The sequence below is a fragment of the Cystoisospora suis genome (genome assembly GCF_002600585.1).
Source record: "Cystoisospora suis strain Wien I chromosome Unknown contig_653, whole genome shotgun sequence".
In the NCBI taxonomy this organism is placed as follows: Eukaryota; Apicomplexa; class Conoidasida; order Eucoccidiorida; family Sarcocystidae; genus Cystoisospora; species Cystoisospora suis.
Genome location: NW_027153454.1, coordinates 69,182 through 86,810, shown reverse-complemented (window position 1 = coordinate 86,810; position 17,629 = coordinate 69,182). Strand labels below are relative to the sequence as shown.

The 17,629-nt window shown below is 54.0% G+C and overlaps 2 protein-coding genes across 2 annotated transcripts; one reads left to right on the top strand and one right to left on the bottom strand.

Moving 5' to 3' along the window:
• Positions 1-410: 410 nt before the first annotated feature.
• Positions 411-11,396, top strand: CSUI_001611 (uncharacterized protein). The gene is made up of 14 exons (XM_068061816.1): positions 411-2,486; positions 3,196-3,425; positions 3,927-4,063; positions 4,564-4,799; positions 5,143-5,449; positions 5,918-6,019; positions 6,471-6,615; positions 7,148-7,211; positions 7,663-7,722; positions 7,907-7,984; positions 9,113-9,184; positions 9,417-9,536; positions 9,980-10,170; positions 10,624-11,396. The coding sequence occupies exons 1-14, from the start codon at positions 2,007-2,009 to the stop codon at positions 11,036-11,038; spliced, it is 2,637 nt and encodes an 878-aa protein (XP_067926213.1). The 5' UTR covers positions 411-2,006; the 3' UTR covers positions 11,039-11,396.
• Positions 11,397-11,800: 404 nt separating this feature from the next.
• Positions 11,801-15,416, bottom strand: CSUI_001610 (uncharacterized protein). Its single transcript, XM_068061815.1, has 2 exons — positions 13,957-15,416; positions 11,801-13,133 (listed from the first exon to the last, which is right to left on the bottom strand). The coding sequence occupies exons 1-2, from the start codon at positions 14,490-14,492 to the stop codon at positions 12,830-12,832; spliced, it is 840 nt and encodes a 279-aa protein (XP_067926212.1). The 5' UTR covers positions 14,493-15,416; the 3' UTR covers positions 11,801-12,829.
• Positions 15,417-17,629: the final 2,213 nt, after the last annotated feature.

The window sequence follows — 17,629 nt, the reverse complement described above, 5'->3', positions numbered from 1 at the left end:
CGAACTGGGGGAGGATGACTACGAAGGAACAAGCGGCAGTGCAGCGAAACAAAGCGTAGCTAAGGACACAGCGCATTCTACGAAAAGTTTCGCAGCAGCAATGCATCGTCGGGCAGAACGCGCGACGCTCCTTATCCCGATGCACACCCCGCAGTACTTACACTTGTGTGATAGAGGCATCTCCGCAGGCACGCTGTCGCGTGTCTGTCTGTCTGTTGTGCCTCATGGTATCGGAAGTAACTGCACTTCTTTCCTGAGCTGAAAGAGGCAGAGTGGTGCATCGGGCCTTCGAAGAAGGAGCGAAAAACGCGACTTCAGCTCCCGAACAACGCTTCCGGGTAGCATCGGCGTCGTTGATCATTGCGGCCTGGAGACGCGGGTCAACGGAGAGTGAGTTTCCGGGAGGAGAAAAGAAGTAAAGCAGCTTTCTCTTGAAGCAGAATTCCCATGTAGCTGTCTGCAAGCACTTCATACGGACTTACAACCTTCTCGCTACGGCCCGACCATCGAAGCGGCCGACGCTGCGTAGCGCGTGCTCTACGGGCGGCTGACCGGACAGAGAAACATGGTATCCGCTCCTGAACGAAAGGACTCCACTACACCGTTTTGCCGACTGACTATCTGTACTATTGGTGCGCGCAGTCTGTGGTCATAGACTATGAGGTTCTCCCCATCCAAAAAGCAAAGATCGAGTCAGCGTGTAGAGTTGCGCCCCCCCCTTAACGGTTAGTCACGTACCTCCGTTGAAGGTTTCTCTTACCGGTCATACCTGAAGTAGGCCAGGGCAGCAGGTATGCAGCATGTTACTCTACCAGCTACAAACCGCAAGCAAACAGTGGAAGAGAGTGCACACTGGCGTCGGAGCGACCCAAAGCAAAGTAATTTCACACTGTACGTGAAGCAGATTCCTGTGCGACTTCTCGGGACTACCGGACACGCTGCATCGAGCTTGACGGCCCCATTCTACGCTTTCACGCGCGAGGTGACTCGCCAGGGTCCGCTGCTTCTGCAGATCCTGCTGACAGGGAACATGCTTCATGGTCGTTCTTACCTGGGAAAAAAACGGGGGTCAAGTTACGTCACGCACGGCTCTACGAAGACGTCTTCTTTTCTCCCGCCGGATAATCTCCTGCCAGCTTTTCCTGGCCGAGAAGCCCATGAGAGAACCCGCCCATGAACGAAGCCTCCAGCTGCCACGCATATCTTTAACAGGGGAAGTTACGGGGCCGGAGGACTGACCTGTGGCCTTGTTGTCTCATTTTTGCGGTCGTTCGTGCCCGTTTACACTCGCCGTCTCCGTCAACTCTCACTTCCTCTCCCGTGTACATGTGCGGTCGCATGCAGATGGTCTCTCGCTCTCTGGAACGTGTATTCACACTGACTGTTACGCATTTGGGAGGAAAGCGTCCCCATTCATCAGACCGGAGTCCTTTCCGCCTTGCTGTCCAGTCTCTCGGCCGCGGCAGAGTCGGAGAGCCGTACGGCGGTGATCTCTAGACCACTGTCCCTAGCGCCTGCTCTCTTCTTGGTTTTGGGGAGATGTGCGTCAATGTTAGCTCGAACACTTTTACGATTTGCGCAGCCGCAGCGGACTTTTCCATCAGACGCCTCTGAAGGTGAGCCCGGAGAACTTGTTCAAGTGTGCGCCAGCGCACGGACTGAGGGCACCCCCAGGCGGCCACGGGCATGCGGTTGTGGAAAGCACGAGGCACAGTAATCAGATGCTTGCAGAACGTCCGTTGTTTTTTACTGCGAGGCATCCACACTACTCTGTGCACACCGCTTGCTCTTTTCCCTCGTTCAGTCGCCTGGGGGGGAGGAGGCGGAGCAGAAGGAGCCTAGCCGCATCTACTTTTGGTCGAGTGACTGTCTCCACCAGATCGACAGGCTATGTGGCTCTGGCGGACACATTGTGCAGCTTTCGATTGTCTCGAAAGCCACATGCTTTGATACGGAGGTTCGCATCGGCCAGGAGGGTCTAAGCGAGGGATGCTTCTTGGGACGAGATGGCTGTTCGTACGCATCTCCGGAAGGTGGCCTCGCCTGGAAACCCGAGCCACAGTGGGGACTGGCGTCGAGATACCTTGTCGGCAATGCTAAGGAAGACAAACGATAGGTGCTTCAGCCATTTTGTAGGCAGTCCACCACATGCATTTCCATCCCGGCTTCGCTTCCCCGGGCTGCTTCGCGCTGGCTACGCGCCGTCCCTGTGCGCTCTCCTTTCTTGGACTCGGTGGTGCTCGGCCACTTGTCGGTCGCGATTACCTCCCCTCTCCTTGAGCTCTGTCCACGTCGCTTCAACTTCTCCTGCTTCCCCGCCTCTTCCGTCGCTGCCCCTGGCTACCGTCCGTTGCCCTTCGCCTCTCTCTCCTCTTACTTCGTCGTCTCTTGAGGGCCAGCCCCACGGGTTAACATCTTGCTGCGCATTTCCTCCCAGCGTCAGCGGCTTGTTCCCGCGTCGCTCGCCCGCCTCCGTGGTATCACGGGTAGGTCTCTTGGCTCGAAGCCCCCGTATGACACAAGCCAGGACACATCAAACACTGCGTGAGCTTGGTCGTGTCCGCAGAGTTGGCAACCGTTCCGGAGTTCCCAACGTACCGGCATGTGAGACGCGGTGTGTCGTTACACTGTGTATCTTTTTTCTGCGGTAATTCACTCCGCTTGAATTCGCTTCTACTGGGTGGAAAGCCCGCTCGTACCGCTGATTTCTCGTGGGCGTCAGGAGCGTTTCCCGGCGCTGCCGTTACAGCGCCGGAATTGAGATCAGTATTACACGCAAAGGACAAACGCAGTTTCTCTATTCTAGATGTTTTTCTGCATGCGCCGTGGTCCGATCGTGCTTGATGACGAGGGCTGCCCCGCGCTCAGGCACCAGAGCTGTCCGGTTTTGCTATCTTAGCAGACGTGTATGCAGGCTGTCCAGTTCTGACATGACAGCAGACGTAAGAGTTTGCTTTCCGAAAGGGAAGGAAGTAGTCCACCCCGAGGGTCACAAACCGCGTGAGCGGAGCTTAGGAGGGAGACGTCGAGCTGGAGACGGGATCCAACAGGATTTACGGCACGACTGCGTAGCATCCAGTATCTCCCTTATCCCTTCCTACTCTGCCCTTTGAGCCTCTTGTATCGATATTCCCCTTAGGCGGTCCTTTCTCAGTCTCAGGCCCGGTCTGGGCTTGGTTGAGCGCGTGCTTGCAGCGGTTCTTTTACTATCGCTTTCACAAGCGGATTGGAAAAGGAAGTTTCAATCGGTACGTAGAGTTCTATCAGAAGCCACGAGGCATCGAAAATACTCTCCGCTTGAGATTCAACTACCGTCCGACCTTCACCGAAAAGAAAAGGAGCGAACTCTGGCGTGTCAACCTTCTCAAGAAAATTGCGCAGGCCACCGACTCCAAACAAGTCTTGGATGTGTGGGTGTACTACAGGTGAGTGCACAGGTACGTATAGGTTTCTGTGCAACAGGCAACACGCCAGTAAGCGCTATCTTCCCGGGCTCGGAAGTCTTTTCTTTTCTTGTGCACTGCTGTATGCCTCGTAATCCTTACGGAAGTTTGCCCGTGAGAAATGCCCGCTCACCGGAATGGGAATCTCGTGCATTGGCTCGTGTATTGTGCGTGTGTCCTGTGAAGTTTCTCGTGTGCCCGCGGCACTGTCGTCAATGTGAGTTAGTAACTCCTACATGAGGTTTCGCAGCTAGTGGGGGAGAAGAAGCACGCCAGCTGTTGGCATTTAGACCTACGTCTTCCTTGTGGGGCAAATCATTTCGCGACTGCTGCATGACTGTCGACTGCTGCAACGCTGGGATCCTGCACAGGATCGACTTCCTGTGTGTTTCGTGGGTTTTCTCTAGGTACGAAAGGCGGATGAGCATGCTCATGAGGATGAGACGTGGCTGCCGTAGTTTGTGGCTGTTGCTTTTTTCTCAGACACAAAAGACATAAGTGTCCCTATCATTATCTCATCGCACTCCGGCGTCTGGTCGAGCTCGGCGGGTGCGATCCTACTGACTTCCGTTTTCGTGTGCTTGCTAATGCTGTCCACCGTGCGGCGAAGCGCTTCATCAGTAAGGCGAAGTCTTTGGACTTTTTAGTGTATCACAGGTGTTTTTCGAGGACAGAGCGGGGTGAGCTAGCTGCAGCAGCAGGTTGTCTACCACGCTGTCGTGACGTACGGTTCCCTGCACGTCCACTGAAAGGAGGGAGGAGAGACGGAACTCGACAGGGCTCGTGATGTTCGTAAACCTACGCCGGCGTGCGTTTGCGGCTCGGTTCTTGGTAATGTTTTCGTCTCTTTCGGTACCTCAGTCGTCATCCAGCTGCAGACACAAATCTCCCCGTCTCCTTATCCTCAAGCGGTTCTTCGTCATTCATCCGTCTGTCTCTTGGGGCTGTCAGCCGCACAGGCGCCGAGATGCCGCATCGGTGATCGGTGCGGAAAAAGCACATGTGCTGCTGATTCGGCTCTCGCGTCTATGCGAGATTGCTTGCAAGCACAGGGAAAGAAGGACGCATGCAGCCATTCGGCGTTCCGCTGTCCGCCCTTTGTGCTGCGTCTCGTTTGCAGACCTACCCCGTGTGTGCGTGTATCTGGCTAAGCTAAGAGCGACTGGAGATCTTCAGGATCTCTCACGTTTTCTTCTTCCTCAAGTCCCCGCCTACTTTCCGCATCAGTTGTGCTTGGTAGCTCATGCCTTCGGAACGGTTAAGCTGCAGGACAAACATCTTTTTGCTGCCATCGACGAAGCAACGCGGCCTTATCTTGCGCATCTCCCGGCGGCAATGCTGCTGAAGCTAACACAAGTAAGTACGGCCTCCCAGTGTTGTGGAGAACGTGCTAGCATATATTTCTGTAGCGACTATGGCTGTGCATAGTCTGAGCTGCAGCTCTCAACCGTGGGTGGCTGTCGATACTGTCGAAGGGATGCTTGGCAAGCACGTTTCGGATGAGCTCAACGATGGTATCACAGGAAATGCAGAGACTGTCACTTGCATTCTGAAGCGCATGCGTTAACCGGATAGTCAGGCTCTGGGCTCTTTGTTACGCGACTCGGCTCTGGCCTTCCTTTTCGGTAGTCGAAGCCTGCTAACATCCCGGCCTGTCAAGATCTTCGAATTGCTCCGTTTTATGCGAGTTGTACCTCAGGGCTACGCAGATTCTCTGATTCACAACTATGGCCTCCTTGCTCGCGTCTCACTGGTACTACAACAACGTGTTTTTCAAGCCGCACTGAGGGCTGACGAGTGTTATCCTCTCAATCCAGTCAGCTCTCCGGCGCAGGAGGAAGAGGACGAAGTCGTACTTGAAGACGGAACTGTGCGTCCTGCAAGCCGAAGAGGGGTAAAGAGGAACCGTGGTCGCAAAGATGTGACCAGCGGTTCTGCTCCTCAGAACGGAGAAAGACGTGCTGTAGGGCCTCTGTGTCCAAGCTTGGACCAATTGGTCCAGTTCGGTGAGTTGACTGGGTAGTGGCTTGTCAGGAGGGACGTGGTGTCAAGCCCGGCAGCAAAGAAACAGTTTCCATCTCCGACATTCACGCACACAAAGGAACATGTTCTGTGTCGCTGCGCCTCGCGAGCCACAAGAGGAAAGCGCAGCTGGTGTACACTTTCTTCATTGCATATTGATCTAGCACTTACAAGAGGCACGCGGAACGAAACGGTGGGGCGGAGTTGCACACCTCGTGTCTTCGTGGATCGCCCCGGAGTTTTGGTACTAGTTCTATTTGAATTTTGAGTAACCTGAAGCGGCGTAGAGTTGCGAGCCGCATCCGCCGTGTCCACACACGAGCAGGCAGGTTGTGATGGCGTGGTCTGCATGCTAGCAGGCGGCTGTGAAGGACTGTCACTGGATGTTCTATGTTTTGCTAGTTGATATCCATGGAGGTCGATTCCGGTCGTTGGTGTTTGCTTTTTCACAGGCAGAGTGTTTTCTGTACTGAAGTTTCAAGACTTCGGGTACTTCGAAATGCTTTCTCAGCAAATGCAAACCGCTTTTCGAGCTTGTGCCAGCGTCCCTCCGGGTAAGTGGACTCTTGTTTGCACACGTCATTTGTCTTCTACGCGTTTACGTACACCGTATCTTGCACAGCCTTGGGTCCCACGTGTTACATTCCCCTAGGGGTGCTGCGGTCAGTCACCGTTCTATTCAAAAGCTGGCTGGTTTCCGCCTTATACTAGTGCAGAGGCCACTGTGGTTACGCGAGCCTGTTACAGACTACTGTCCACACGCTGGAGAAGTGCTCCCTTGGTCCTGTCCCCTAGCGTCTGGAAACCCTTCTACCTGAGGCCAGCTGTCAGGACGTATCCAGCCGGTCTGCGGTGACTCCACCCCGCACGCTGAACAGCCACTCGTCAGCTACTCCACTTCTGTGCTATAGGGAGACATCGGGGAGGACTTCGTGATATTTCTAGTTTTGTTGCACTCGACACGCAAACCACTTGTCTCATTGTGAATGCCCCCACATTCTGCAGGCGGTCGAGCCTTTAGCCACTTCACTCCCTTCACAGTCCAGACGATCGTTGAGGTGATGCACCGTCTCAAAATCAACGATATTCCTCTCTTGCTTGCCGTCCTCAACCACGTCGGCAGTCGCCTCTATGACTACCCTCCTGTGTGGTAAGTTTCTCTCTTCCCTCCGGTGTCTCGCCATGTACCTGATGCGTGCATTGATGGGTAGTCGAGAACAACATCTTCTTGCAGATTATCTTGGATGCAGTCGTCCTCACTAAATAGTTCAGGTGCACGTGTCCTTGTGTCGATTCCACAACGGTGTAACGACCGAGGGTCAGTCTTGCCTGGTGTCTCCGGCTATGGGACCCATGAGTCGCAACACTACTTCGCGCCTGCACGGACTCCTGGGAAGCGGCAGCTTTCATTGCAGTATCTGTGGTTGCACTCCTGTGACGTCAGGCGGTGTGGTGGTTTCGCCGTATGACGTGTGGCTGGTCTTGTTGTTTGCATCAAAGAATTGGCGTCAACACGTCAGACGTACGCTTGGGTGAGGTAACTGCGACATCGGTCGTAGCCCGGAAGGAGAACCCGTCCAGGCCCCTTCAGTTGTGGCGCAGCAGGCTCTTTCTTTCTATTTTTTATTGAGAATATGGATAGCGTAGTCAATCTCCATCGTACGGTGTCACTTTGCGCGCAGCCTGGCTTCCATCGGTCTATGCAGCGCACAGATGCTTCCATGCAGAGAGCCTCACGTCCGCAAGGTAAGCGTCGCTGGTCGTGTTCCAGTGTTCATCCTTCCTCTGGGCCTTTCCAGCGTTAGTTACCCCCCGCCACAACCCACGCAGAGACTAGATGAAATCGTGCGCAACCAGCAAGGGAGAGAGTTCGAAGAAGGGGTGATGGGGCTGTTTTCGCGCATGTTCGCACTCACAGGGTTTACCGGAGGATAGTCTAGGGAGTGAACGGACACCAGCAGTGTGGAAGAACTGTCCCTTCTGTACAGTCCGACAGCAGCAAGCGCATGCGGCCCCTTCGGCTAGTTGTTACCGTTTCAAGCTTGTGTGACAGTCACGTTTCTGGAGAGCTTGTTCAGTCTTACGCGGGCAGCCGTGACAGCTACCGACATAGCCTGCCGAGTTGAAGCATCTTTCTCTCCGGCTGGACTGATCGGGCGTCGACATCCCTTCGGGTGTTCTGTGTTCGTGTCTACAGACGCACGAGCAGATTGTGGCGATGCTGGAGGAGTCGATTCCCAATCTTGATCTGGACAGCGTAAGCGTGTCTCGCAGTCAAGGATCTTGCTCGTTTTATTCCAGGACCTCCCTCCTCACACCGTGTACGAGACCCACACGTGCGGGCCTTGTCAGGCGGGTAGTCATCCGTTCTTCGACTTGATCATGTATCTGCTCCTCTTTTTCTCACCAGCCCTTCTTTTACTATGCTGTGGCTGTTTCAGGTGCAACGGTTGACGGCTCTCGTGAAGAAAAGCCGTCCTCGCAGAAACCGTGCTGTTACGAGAGAACGCATTTTCAAAGTGAGTTAGCAACAGGGCCAGCCCTTGCAGTCCCGCAGGCGCCTAGCACGCAAACAAGTATGGGTATGATGGAACTGCAGCTCAATCTCAGATCGCATCTTTACTAGGGTACTACTCGCGTAGCGTGCGCGATTGTGTGATTGCCGTAGCATGTCTGGTACAACGACAAGCGTGCCCTCGCGTGGTCCGAACGTCGACATACACACGTTGTAGAACTCTACCATTAGGCCGCACACGAAAATTGATTGCACTGCCGGATAATTCACCGGAGTGAGGGTGAACACGTCAGGGTGCGTGGACGTGTTTGGGAAGACGCGTAGCTTCTTGGGAGAGCCCAAGATTTTGCATTACAGGTGAGAGCACGAAGGATGCGGGCACCCTGGCAGTTTAGATGCGCTGACAGGGCTGGGTAATTGTACGTTTGTCCCGCCTGTTGGGCTATCTACTTCTAGCTATGGAAATGCTTGTCGTTTATAAGGGGTTCGGTCGACAACTGGAAAGGCCGTGCTTTTGTGGTCCGTGTCGTGGACATCGTGGCGTCTTTCGGAAGTCCAACCGTTCTCGGAATGCTGCATGTGGGGTACATCCGCACTCATTTCCAAACCGGAGCTGCTGCTTTACCGAGTGGATGATGAGTGCGCCGACAGGAACCATTCGCAAGCTACGCACAAGCGCTGAAGATTTTGATAAAGGTCCAGCATGTCACAATATGCCGATGCTCGTGTGCCTGAGTATACGAGATAGTTAACTCTCTTGGGAATTGTTGCTGTCTATCGGAGACCTGCTGACATAACGTTGACATCCGAGGAAACTCGAGCGCCCAAGTAGTGACGTCTGAGCGCATTGCGAACTCGCCCACGAGGAATGAGATCTTGCACATCAGTAGGTGCCGGTGTGTTCTTTCAAGGGTTTTCTTTTGACGCGTCTATAAGCCCTTCGAATGCTCTGTGCCCATCTTCTCGAACTGTAGGACAAACTAATCATTGTGTTCGGCCCGGCCTAATCTCGGCATCTGCTCACCTACTTGTTTCGTCTCGTTCGATCACGTGCCTGCTGTCGCGAGGCTCTTTCACCCTTTCGGCTTCGACGTTGCACAACGATACTATTCCCTGGTGTGCTCTGTCCCAGGCTGTTGAGGCACGTGTTCTGGAGCTGAGCGGTGATGGCGAGACAATTTTCGATGTCGGAAGGCTGCTTGAGGTACGGAATGGAAGTTCAGGAGAAAATGCTTTCCTCTAGTTCCCAGGAAGGAACGTCCTGCCTTCTTGCACTGGGGAACTTCCAATGGCGAACTAGACTCTTCAGGTACCAAGAAGAATGTTCCGGGAGCCACTGTGACATAGCAGGGGTGCAACTGGTAGGAGTCCAGGCTACCATCAGTCGGAATAGTGGAAGCTTGAGGTGTGTCTCCTCTTTTCCTGCATTTGTTCAGGTCTTGTCAAGTGGCGGTCGTCGTGTAAATGTAGAAGTGTTCGCTGTTATATGTCAAAAGGCGCATCGCCATTTAGACCTTTTTGAGCCTGTTGATTTTTGCCGGTTGGCACGGACTCTGGTGAGAGTGAAGTCGAAGCTGATGCAGGACTCGGATCACGTACTTCCTGGGCTGAAGCCCTCGTGGCTATCGATTGCCTTGCGGTCCCTTCGATGCAGCTCACGAATCTTCAGCAATCTTTTGGCTTTTGTGGGCTCACCTGCTCTTCAGAAAACTGCGCAAGAGATATAGCTTGGCCAAGCTGTGGTGGTTTCAGAGTATCTGATTTTTTTTTTAAGGTTGCTTTCGCTACCCTTGGATCGCTTCAGTGTCTACTTCTATCCAGCTCCATCAAGTAACGCTTTAGACGACTACAGAGTCTTCCGCTGTTCAAAAGTCGATATCGGGGCACTTCTGCAGGTTGGTGAGGTGAGGGAGGTAGTTCAGTGCCGAGCGTGTACGGAAGCCCGGAAGCCGGGACTAGGACAGGGACTCTGTGTGTATACCATTTTTCTTTGGTTCAGGCAAGAATTCGTTCAGCCAATCCGGAGTCAACAGCATTAGTTAATCTCGCGCTCGTGAACGCTCTGGCGAGGCGTGCGCTGAGGCAGCAGGACGAATTTTCTGCCCGAGATTTCCTGAACCTTGATCGATGGCTGAATGCCGCTGGACCCCCAGAGCGAGTGTACCAAGTGCCTCTGAAACAACAGCTAAGGTAGGCTGCATGTTTTGCACTTCACTCGGACTCCTCCCGAGAGAAGGAACTGTTACTCCGCTGCCGCAGCTTTCTAAAACTATGTAACTTCGTTTACCGCACTCCTCGGAAAAGCCCTTGTACCAGATCACATTTTTCTGCTGATATAGAACTAAAAATGGCGGAACGCGCATGTGCGGTCTTGAAAAAACGTTAGAGCGCACCCACACCGTTCGTGGGTAAATGAATTTTACGTTTGAAGCCTCGGTGGATAGGGAATTGCTACTCTGTCCTCGGTAGTTGACAGGCTGCCGACTTTCAATCTGTGCTGTTTCCTGGCCAAGGCAACGTCCGTTCGTGTCAGCCTACTCGGGCTGGCGATCCCTATGCCTGCTGCGACGGCAGCCATGTTGACCTGCATTGAAAAATAGTGACTGAGTAAGAAGTGAGATGTCACTGAGGTTCTTTTCTCAGGCAAAAGCAGATAGTACATGGTTACTTCCCGCATGAAGCCGAGACGGTACAGGAGGCTCTTCCCCCGATAACAACGACAGACCTACCAGTGGCGTCGCGACGCAGTCCAGTTCTACGCCGAGGGCGTCTCGTCCTTGGAAAAGCAGCTCTTGCACGGCATGGAAAAAGTCAGGTTCTTTCTGATGAGATGGAATCAGGTAAGGATGACGGTTCGGCTCTCTCGGGAGAGCGATCCAAAAGTCCAGCCTCTCTGGAGACTGTTTTGCAGACAGACGGGACAGACGAAAAAGAAGCTTCGTTGAACCACTCACGGCGAAAACGGCTTGAAGAGAGGTTGAGAATAGCCGAAGAAGAAGGATGGAACCTTCTCCACAGACGGGTTGCCTCTTTGAGGCAGCTCAAAGGGTGGCTGTGAAAATAGGCCCGCCCTTGCTGAAAGCCCCGGAGCCTGTGGAGTCATAGTAATAGCCGAGCAAAGCAAGGAAACATGAAGGTCGGAGTGCGCCTAGCCTTCCAGTCCGGACCAGACACCAGCGTTATCCTAGACTTGGCGATCTGACCACATAATTTGCCGAAGTCGAGTGTTTGTTTCTTGACGTCCCGGACTGGGGATTGCGCAGTATGGCAGTTCGGTGTTTCGTGTACCGGAAAACATAGCAGGCGGTGTTCGTGGCACTACGGCGGTACCGCTGGAAGTGTAAGGACAGTCCCAGAAGTGCGTTTTCCTCCAAATGCTAGGAAGGCCATCAGGTGACTTCGGTGACGGTGCACGTTTGTGAAATTTGTTGGTGAGGGCCATTCCCAAGACGGTTTTCCTCTTCAAATTCTCTGTCTTACCAGCTTCTACGCTCTCAGCATTCTGCTCCTGCCGTGTAAGTTGTTCGTGAAGTCTAACCAAAACGCAACTTTGTCGAAGCCGCGGCACTGCGACGGCTTGTGCAGTTTTAAGCATCATTCCATCCTTCAAGTGTTAAGGCCTTCCTCTTCTATCTCGCGCACTGGCCTTTCGACTCAAGGGCACTACGTCCAGTAGTGAGCCTACAGCCGTCGGATATTCATAGATGGGGCTGTGTGCTGCGTACCCTGGCATGGCCTTAGCGTTATGGGCAGAGGTCCGCGGCGCAGGATGGAGGTGTATCAGAGGACTGTACCTACCGATCCTGGCGAAGAAGTAACAGCTCACTTTGGAGGGTAAGAAATGCTTAACAGTTGGTCTCGTTGAAATGGAAACGCGTCTCAATCAAAAACATAATTTCAGGTTTTCCATGAAATCCATTCGGATCGTACTCCTGGTGGTAACTCTATGCCACGGCAGCTTTTCTCGGTGCATCACTCGACCGACGAGCCTACAGCGGTTGCCGCTGGGGGGCAAAAACGGACTCACGCCGATCAGAGCCTGGTGATTTCTATCGAATTTCAGGCAGTTATCCCGAACTCTGCAGACCAGTCACCTTGCTTTTTTTCCTCACAACGGAAATAGCGAAGATAAAAGAACAGGAGCCCTAACGACGCAAGGAGCAGATAGCCAGGCAGGTGATCTGGAGCTCAGTCAAACCACAGATACATCGACTGAGGGCACGTCCTCAGGAAGATACCACTGGGCGTCAGCACGCAACCTGGTACAGCTTGGCAACTGCTCTCTTGAGGTCAACTACTCAGCAGTAAGCAGTTATACGAGCATCTCACGTGCTTTTCGGAAGCAACTAGAATAACAAACCTAAGTCGGACAACCAATACGCGAAACAGCACCTGATGGTAGGCCGGTGGCGAACGACTAGACCGCCCTAGGATTAGATACCCTAACTAATCCTGCACGCATGTTTAGTACAGAGCCATCATCCCAACACCAAAGTCCGGATCTGCCCGGAGACCCAGTACACGCCCGTCTATTATCCAGCGACGAGCCCGAGCCAAGGGACGTGGAGCTCACACTCCATGACTGAGCCGCCAGCTCGACGTGGCAGGGGCGTGGACCGGGGCTCTGCCTTCTGTACGCATATATTGAACGAGTTTGTTGCCTTGGCTGCTCTTCGTCGGTGCTGGTTATGAACGCCGGCCAAGTTCCCTTCACGGGGTGACACCTAACAGAAACCGTGCTTCGTCCGACAGAACGCGGAGACGCACCGCTGCTGCCCTGTCAACACATACAGAGGTAGGCTCCGAGTTTGCTTCCATCAAAAAGGGAACAAGGTGAACCATCCACTGTTCACTTCGGGCACCCGTTTCGTCCGGGACCGGCTCCAGCCCCAGCCGCGTCTCCGCCCAAACGGATACCCTCTCCAGCGAAGGGAATAAAGGCATTTGTTCCTCTGGAAGGGTGAAGGAGGGGCTCGCCTTCTCCAACAACCGCGGGTGATCGTGCCGGTGTGTAAAAACCCGCGGGCGACGTGGCCGCCCCTGTGGCACCGTAATCCGATTCTCCAGGTGACAAGAAGAAGCCGACCTCCGCTGACTGGATTTCAGCCATGCTTCTCTTGTAGATGCGCCAGGCCAGCCAGGCCGTCAAGAAGCTGAGGGAAAGCAAACAAAAGACACGCACACGAGCTTCTTGAGTTGAGAGGATAGAGTACGCTTCTTTTGGTAGTCACCAGTTCAGTGCAGACTCGGACAATGGCGGATCAGCTCTTGATAACCGCACACAGTTGAGACCAAAGCAGGCTGGGGGTGTTCCACTTTGTAAGGCATTTCTAACTTTTAGAACGGCCAGGTTTTTTTCTGAACCAGGTGACTTACTTCCATAACACTTGGTAGCTGGTCTTCCTCAAGGCTAACTCACTGTCTCTCCACTCTTTCTGTGCTGCCTACGATCCCTTTGGCTAGCCATCTCGGGACGGATCTCCTAGACAGTATGCATCCACCTTGTGAGAGCACTAAAAGGCCTATCCACCAGTCAAACTCAGGCTCCCCAGCTCATTTCATCCTGCGAACATACTGGTGGATCATCTATGGGGAAATCGGAAGTCTTCCGAATTGCTACCAACCCGAGAACAAACACGCTACACACTGCAACCACGTACTGCAGTATCAAAGCCTAAAATGCTTCAGAGGGTACCAGGAACCTGTTTAGGCAGCTGCAGTAGCCCCGTATCCACCTCCCACGCGAGCTGGATTGATAGCACCCTAGCAGTGTGTGCCACAGTGGGGGGCAGTCTAGCCAGCCGAGGTCGGCATCGCAGGAGAAACAAACACGAACTGGCTCGTCGTTCATTTGAATGGATGAGCTGTCGAGCCGTAGACAGGGAATGGAGACAGCGGTAGGAAAAACACTGGAGTAGCTCTAGATTGTGCTAGCTTCGTGTGCTACAGACGGCAACTCTGTCTCTTTTCGCGTACCTTACGAGCGGGCTCACACAAAAGCAGACAAGCTCGACGTATATTTGCCAGACCGCTGGAGGGCGCTCTGGAGGATACATCTTCGAGAGGGGTACAGGCGTTACGGGTTTGGCTGCCGCTCCAGGCGAGTCGCCAGCCACTGGAGGCGGCGGTGTAAGATACGCATGGTCGTATACCGAGGGGTATAGGGGTCTCCAGTAAAACTGCGGATCCAGCCATGCACTTCCAAAGGGACCGGTGAATTTCATGACCAGCCAAAATAGATCAGAGAGACCGAGGATTAGCGAAAAAAAGGCTAGAAAAAACAGACGTATCACCGCCGGAGTTGCGGTGACGTTGAATCCGAGGAATACTAAAAAGAAATTTGCAACCGATACCAGTGGCCGGGGTGTGAGTAGTCGGGCCAGCCCCACCAACGCCTGCAGGCCTATAGAGAAGCGAAGCCAACCCTCGGACTTGAACATCCACCCACAGACATGGGGAGAGCTTGCCGCCCTCGGTGGCGCCGCTGCTGTCGTCTGCGGTTCTGCTATCATCTTGGCTGGGGCGCTGTTCTCCCTCAGATTGGAAGATGAGAGCAAGATGCGGTTTCCCTAGAGGCCAGCTACAGGCGTCTAGGCGGAGCAGTAAACGAACCAGCTGACCGCTCGGGCTTCAGCACAGGAGAGCTGGTCGTAGAGGGTGCGAGAAGAACAAGAATACCAAGAGAATCACATCAGCAAGCGAAGTGAAGCTTTCCTATGGCTACTGCATCGCGCAGGCCTTCAGCTGGCACGCTCACTACCGGGTTGGCATATCAAACATGACTTGCTTAATGCCCCTTCCTAATCAATTTGTGTTGTTCTCCGAACGCTGGGATGTGTTTCCTGATGTTATACCGCTGAGTGCACATGACGCTGAGACGTCACTCGTCATGTGAGTTTGGCTTCTTCCCAGGAGAGTGCTCAGCCGGGGACCTGGACGCAAGTCCTGCTCGATACCAGCTCGCGCAGCAGGGTCAAATGTAGAAGGGAGCACTGCGCTAGGCGAAACCACAGGCACACAATTTCGGCGAAGGCCGACCTAAAAAACAAGAGGCTAAGAAGCAAGAGGCCCGGGAGGGCCTGGATCGAAGCACCATGTCTAGACAGAACCCCGAGATGGGACACGCGCGGAGGGAACTACGCCATACCACTCGATGGTACTCCTCAATATCTTAAAACATAACAGATGACACAGCGATGTAGGAAAAAAACGAGGAGACACAACTATCGGGATCGGATTTATGGGACATGGCGGGGATTCAGCAGACAAGCTCGTCAACCGACGAATGCAAGACGGAGCAGCGGCTGCGCCACCGGCGCGCTTAGCTCTCTGCAACATCTACAGCCACGGTTTACGAGGAAATTCTCAAAAAAAAGCAAGAAAATGGAATTTCCTTGGAAATACTGCAGGAGAGCGGTGTCCCGCACAAGCGAAAGCGAAACTGTGCCACGCTAAAACCAGGCGTCTGCGCACAGCTAGCCACACCTCTCTCCACGAGGCGGTCTGACAGCGCAGGCCTCCCGCTAGCAGTCTGGTGTACACCGATGTTTCTAAAACCGTTGGATGGTTTCCGAGATACTGGAGCTCAGTTGTTCAGATGTGGCGGCCAGTGTTGTTGCTAGATCTGGTCGGTGTCGGCGCGGTGCGCCACGTGATCTCTTCGGCTAGTATGGCTGAAGTGTCGGGACCTCTTCCCGCCTTAGAGCAGCAGTCTGTCTGTATTCGTTCTGCAGGAGACTACCTACCCCGCTAACGGAGATGCAGTGACCTGCTTACCGGGGCTCGATAAGGGAGGGGGTGTATCGTTTCAAACTCTGGGGTCCAGTGCACTAGTAAACTACGTCGGAGACGAGGAGTGCGCAGACTGGCTCTCTTTCTAGGGCCGTTCACTAGAGCCCTGAGAACGGCAGATTGGCGTCGTGGTTTGTCGGTCTCGCCGAATGCAACGACCATTCCAGTGAACGACCTCTCTCCCCGCAAATCTTGGTAGTGTGACGGCTGTCACCAGAGCCGTCGAAGTCCTCTGTTGTTTTAGAACCCGTGCAGCGCGTGACACACTCAGAAAACGAGACAACGTCACAAGTAGATTAGCCATGGTCTGGCGAGAAAATTGCAGTTGGTAAGCCGCCAAACAGCCCGGGCACACCGGCACATTATGTACGGCCAGCCGCGAGCCTCGAACTCAGCAGCACCTTCAGGCGAGGGAGGAGGCGCGCCGGGCGTGAGGAACAGGGATTAAATGTCCTCCTCTGTCCGCGACATTGCTAGGACGATGGGGTGGAGCAAAACTCCTACAGTCTGAGCGCATCAACAATCGTGCCATAACTTCCTCACAGCCCGTGGAAACCTGACGCTCGTCTGCTGGCGCGATGGGGAAGTGATCCCGATCTTTGCAGTAGGTTCCGCACTGCTCGGCTACTAAACAATTTGTCGGTGAGCTATCCAGGTTTCTGGATGAGCTATGTGAGTGAGAAGAGGAATCTAGTGTTTATCGAGTCGACCATTTGAACGAACCGTGAGAAATCCCGAAGGTGCCCGGGTCGATCTTCCCTCACGTCGCAGTGCCGCAGGAATGTGATCCGGAGAAGCCTTTGATCTCGAAGACTGCTGGACCTAAACGTGCTGTGGTACTGTTCCAGAGCTTGAGGTCGGCCAGTTGCCTTCCGCGCACGGTAAGGAGAATGAAAGAGCGGTTCCACCCGGGGCACAAAGCTGAATATCTGGCAACCAAGCTTGGGGTGTCCCACCAGAAACTTCCCTGAGCAGATGACCACTCAAGCAGAGCACGACGCCGGGGAAAACCTTTGCTCGGAGGGTGATACCAACGCAAGGCTGAGCACTGCTTTGACAAACTAGCGGACCCGGAAATTGACCTCAATTGTAATCCATCTAATAAAACGTGGCAAAGGCGCAGGCCGGAGACCAGATCGTAACGGAGCCCTGCCAGTTTTGGAGGTGGATGACCCACGCGCCTCGCTTGACCCGAGTTCTAGGGACCAGCCGTCTCCCATAGGGTATGCAGGTTATTTACCGTCTAGAGACGACTAGCGGCCTGCGTGTCCGTACGCGAATCTATTGCCCCAGCGTCGCCATGCTTAGTCGTGACAGGTACAGCCACTTGTTGTAAGCGGACTTTTTCGTCTTCTCGGTGGCAGGCGCTACACTGCACGCAGATTACTTTCACAGGAAGGCATCGCAGCGAGGCTGCAGCACCTCCGGAGGGCACGAGACCTTGGCCACGGAAAACGTTCCTGGGGAGTGGCGGCACTACGAAATGCTAGTGTTGTGAATGTCCGGCCGAGATTTCTTCTGCCACGTGCAGCAGCGTGCTGGAGCCCTCCTCCTCAAAAACTGCTCTTGTTCTTTGCCCGGTACTGCAGTGATGCTGAGCATGCACCGGTCTGGGGAACTGCAAACCTCCGGTGTTACCCTTCTGGTGTGCTCTGCCTCCGCCCCCAGTTAAGTCAACAACTCACACGTGAACCTTTGGGTGTAGGTATCTACGCTGCGCCTGTTCACCCGGGTCCGTTCATGAACTATGTCAACCTCGTTTACGCCTACGAAAGTCTGCGGCGTGGCCCAATACTCGGTAAGGGTGTAGGAATCTCGGCCTGAAAAAGATAGCACTCTTTTCGACAAGCACAAAAAA

What these genes read in the sequence shown, in the direction of transcription:
- CSUI_001611 (XM_068061816.1), top strand. Translation starts at nt 2,007, where the DNA reads ATGGCTGTTCGTACGCATCTCCGGAAGGTGGCCTCGCCTGGAAACCCG. An exon ending in GGACCAATTGGTCCAGTTCG is followed by an intron (nt 5,450 to 5,917) that starts GTGAGTTGACTG and finishes GCTTTTTCACAG; the next exon opens with GCAGAGTGTTTTCTGTACTG. An exon ending in GCCGGTTGGCACGGACTCTG is followed by an intron (nt 9,537 to 9,979) that starts GTGAGAGTGAAG and finishes TCTTTGGTTCAG; the next exon opens with GCAAGAATTCGTTCAGCCAA.
- CSUI_001610 (XM_068061815.1), bottom strand. Translation starts at nt 14,492, where the DNA reads ATGATAGCAGAACCGCAGACGACAGCAGCGGCGCCACCGAGGGCGGCA. An exon ending in TGTGTGAGCCCGCTCGTAAG is followed by an intron (nt 13,134 to 13,956) that starts GTACGCGAAAAG and finishes GCTTTCCCTCAG; the next exon opens with CTTCTTGACGGCCTGGCTGG.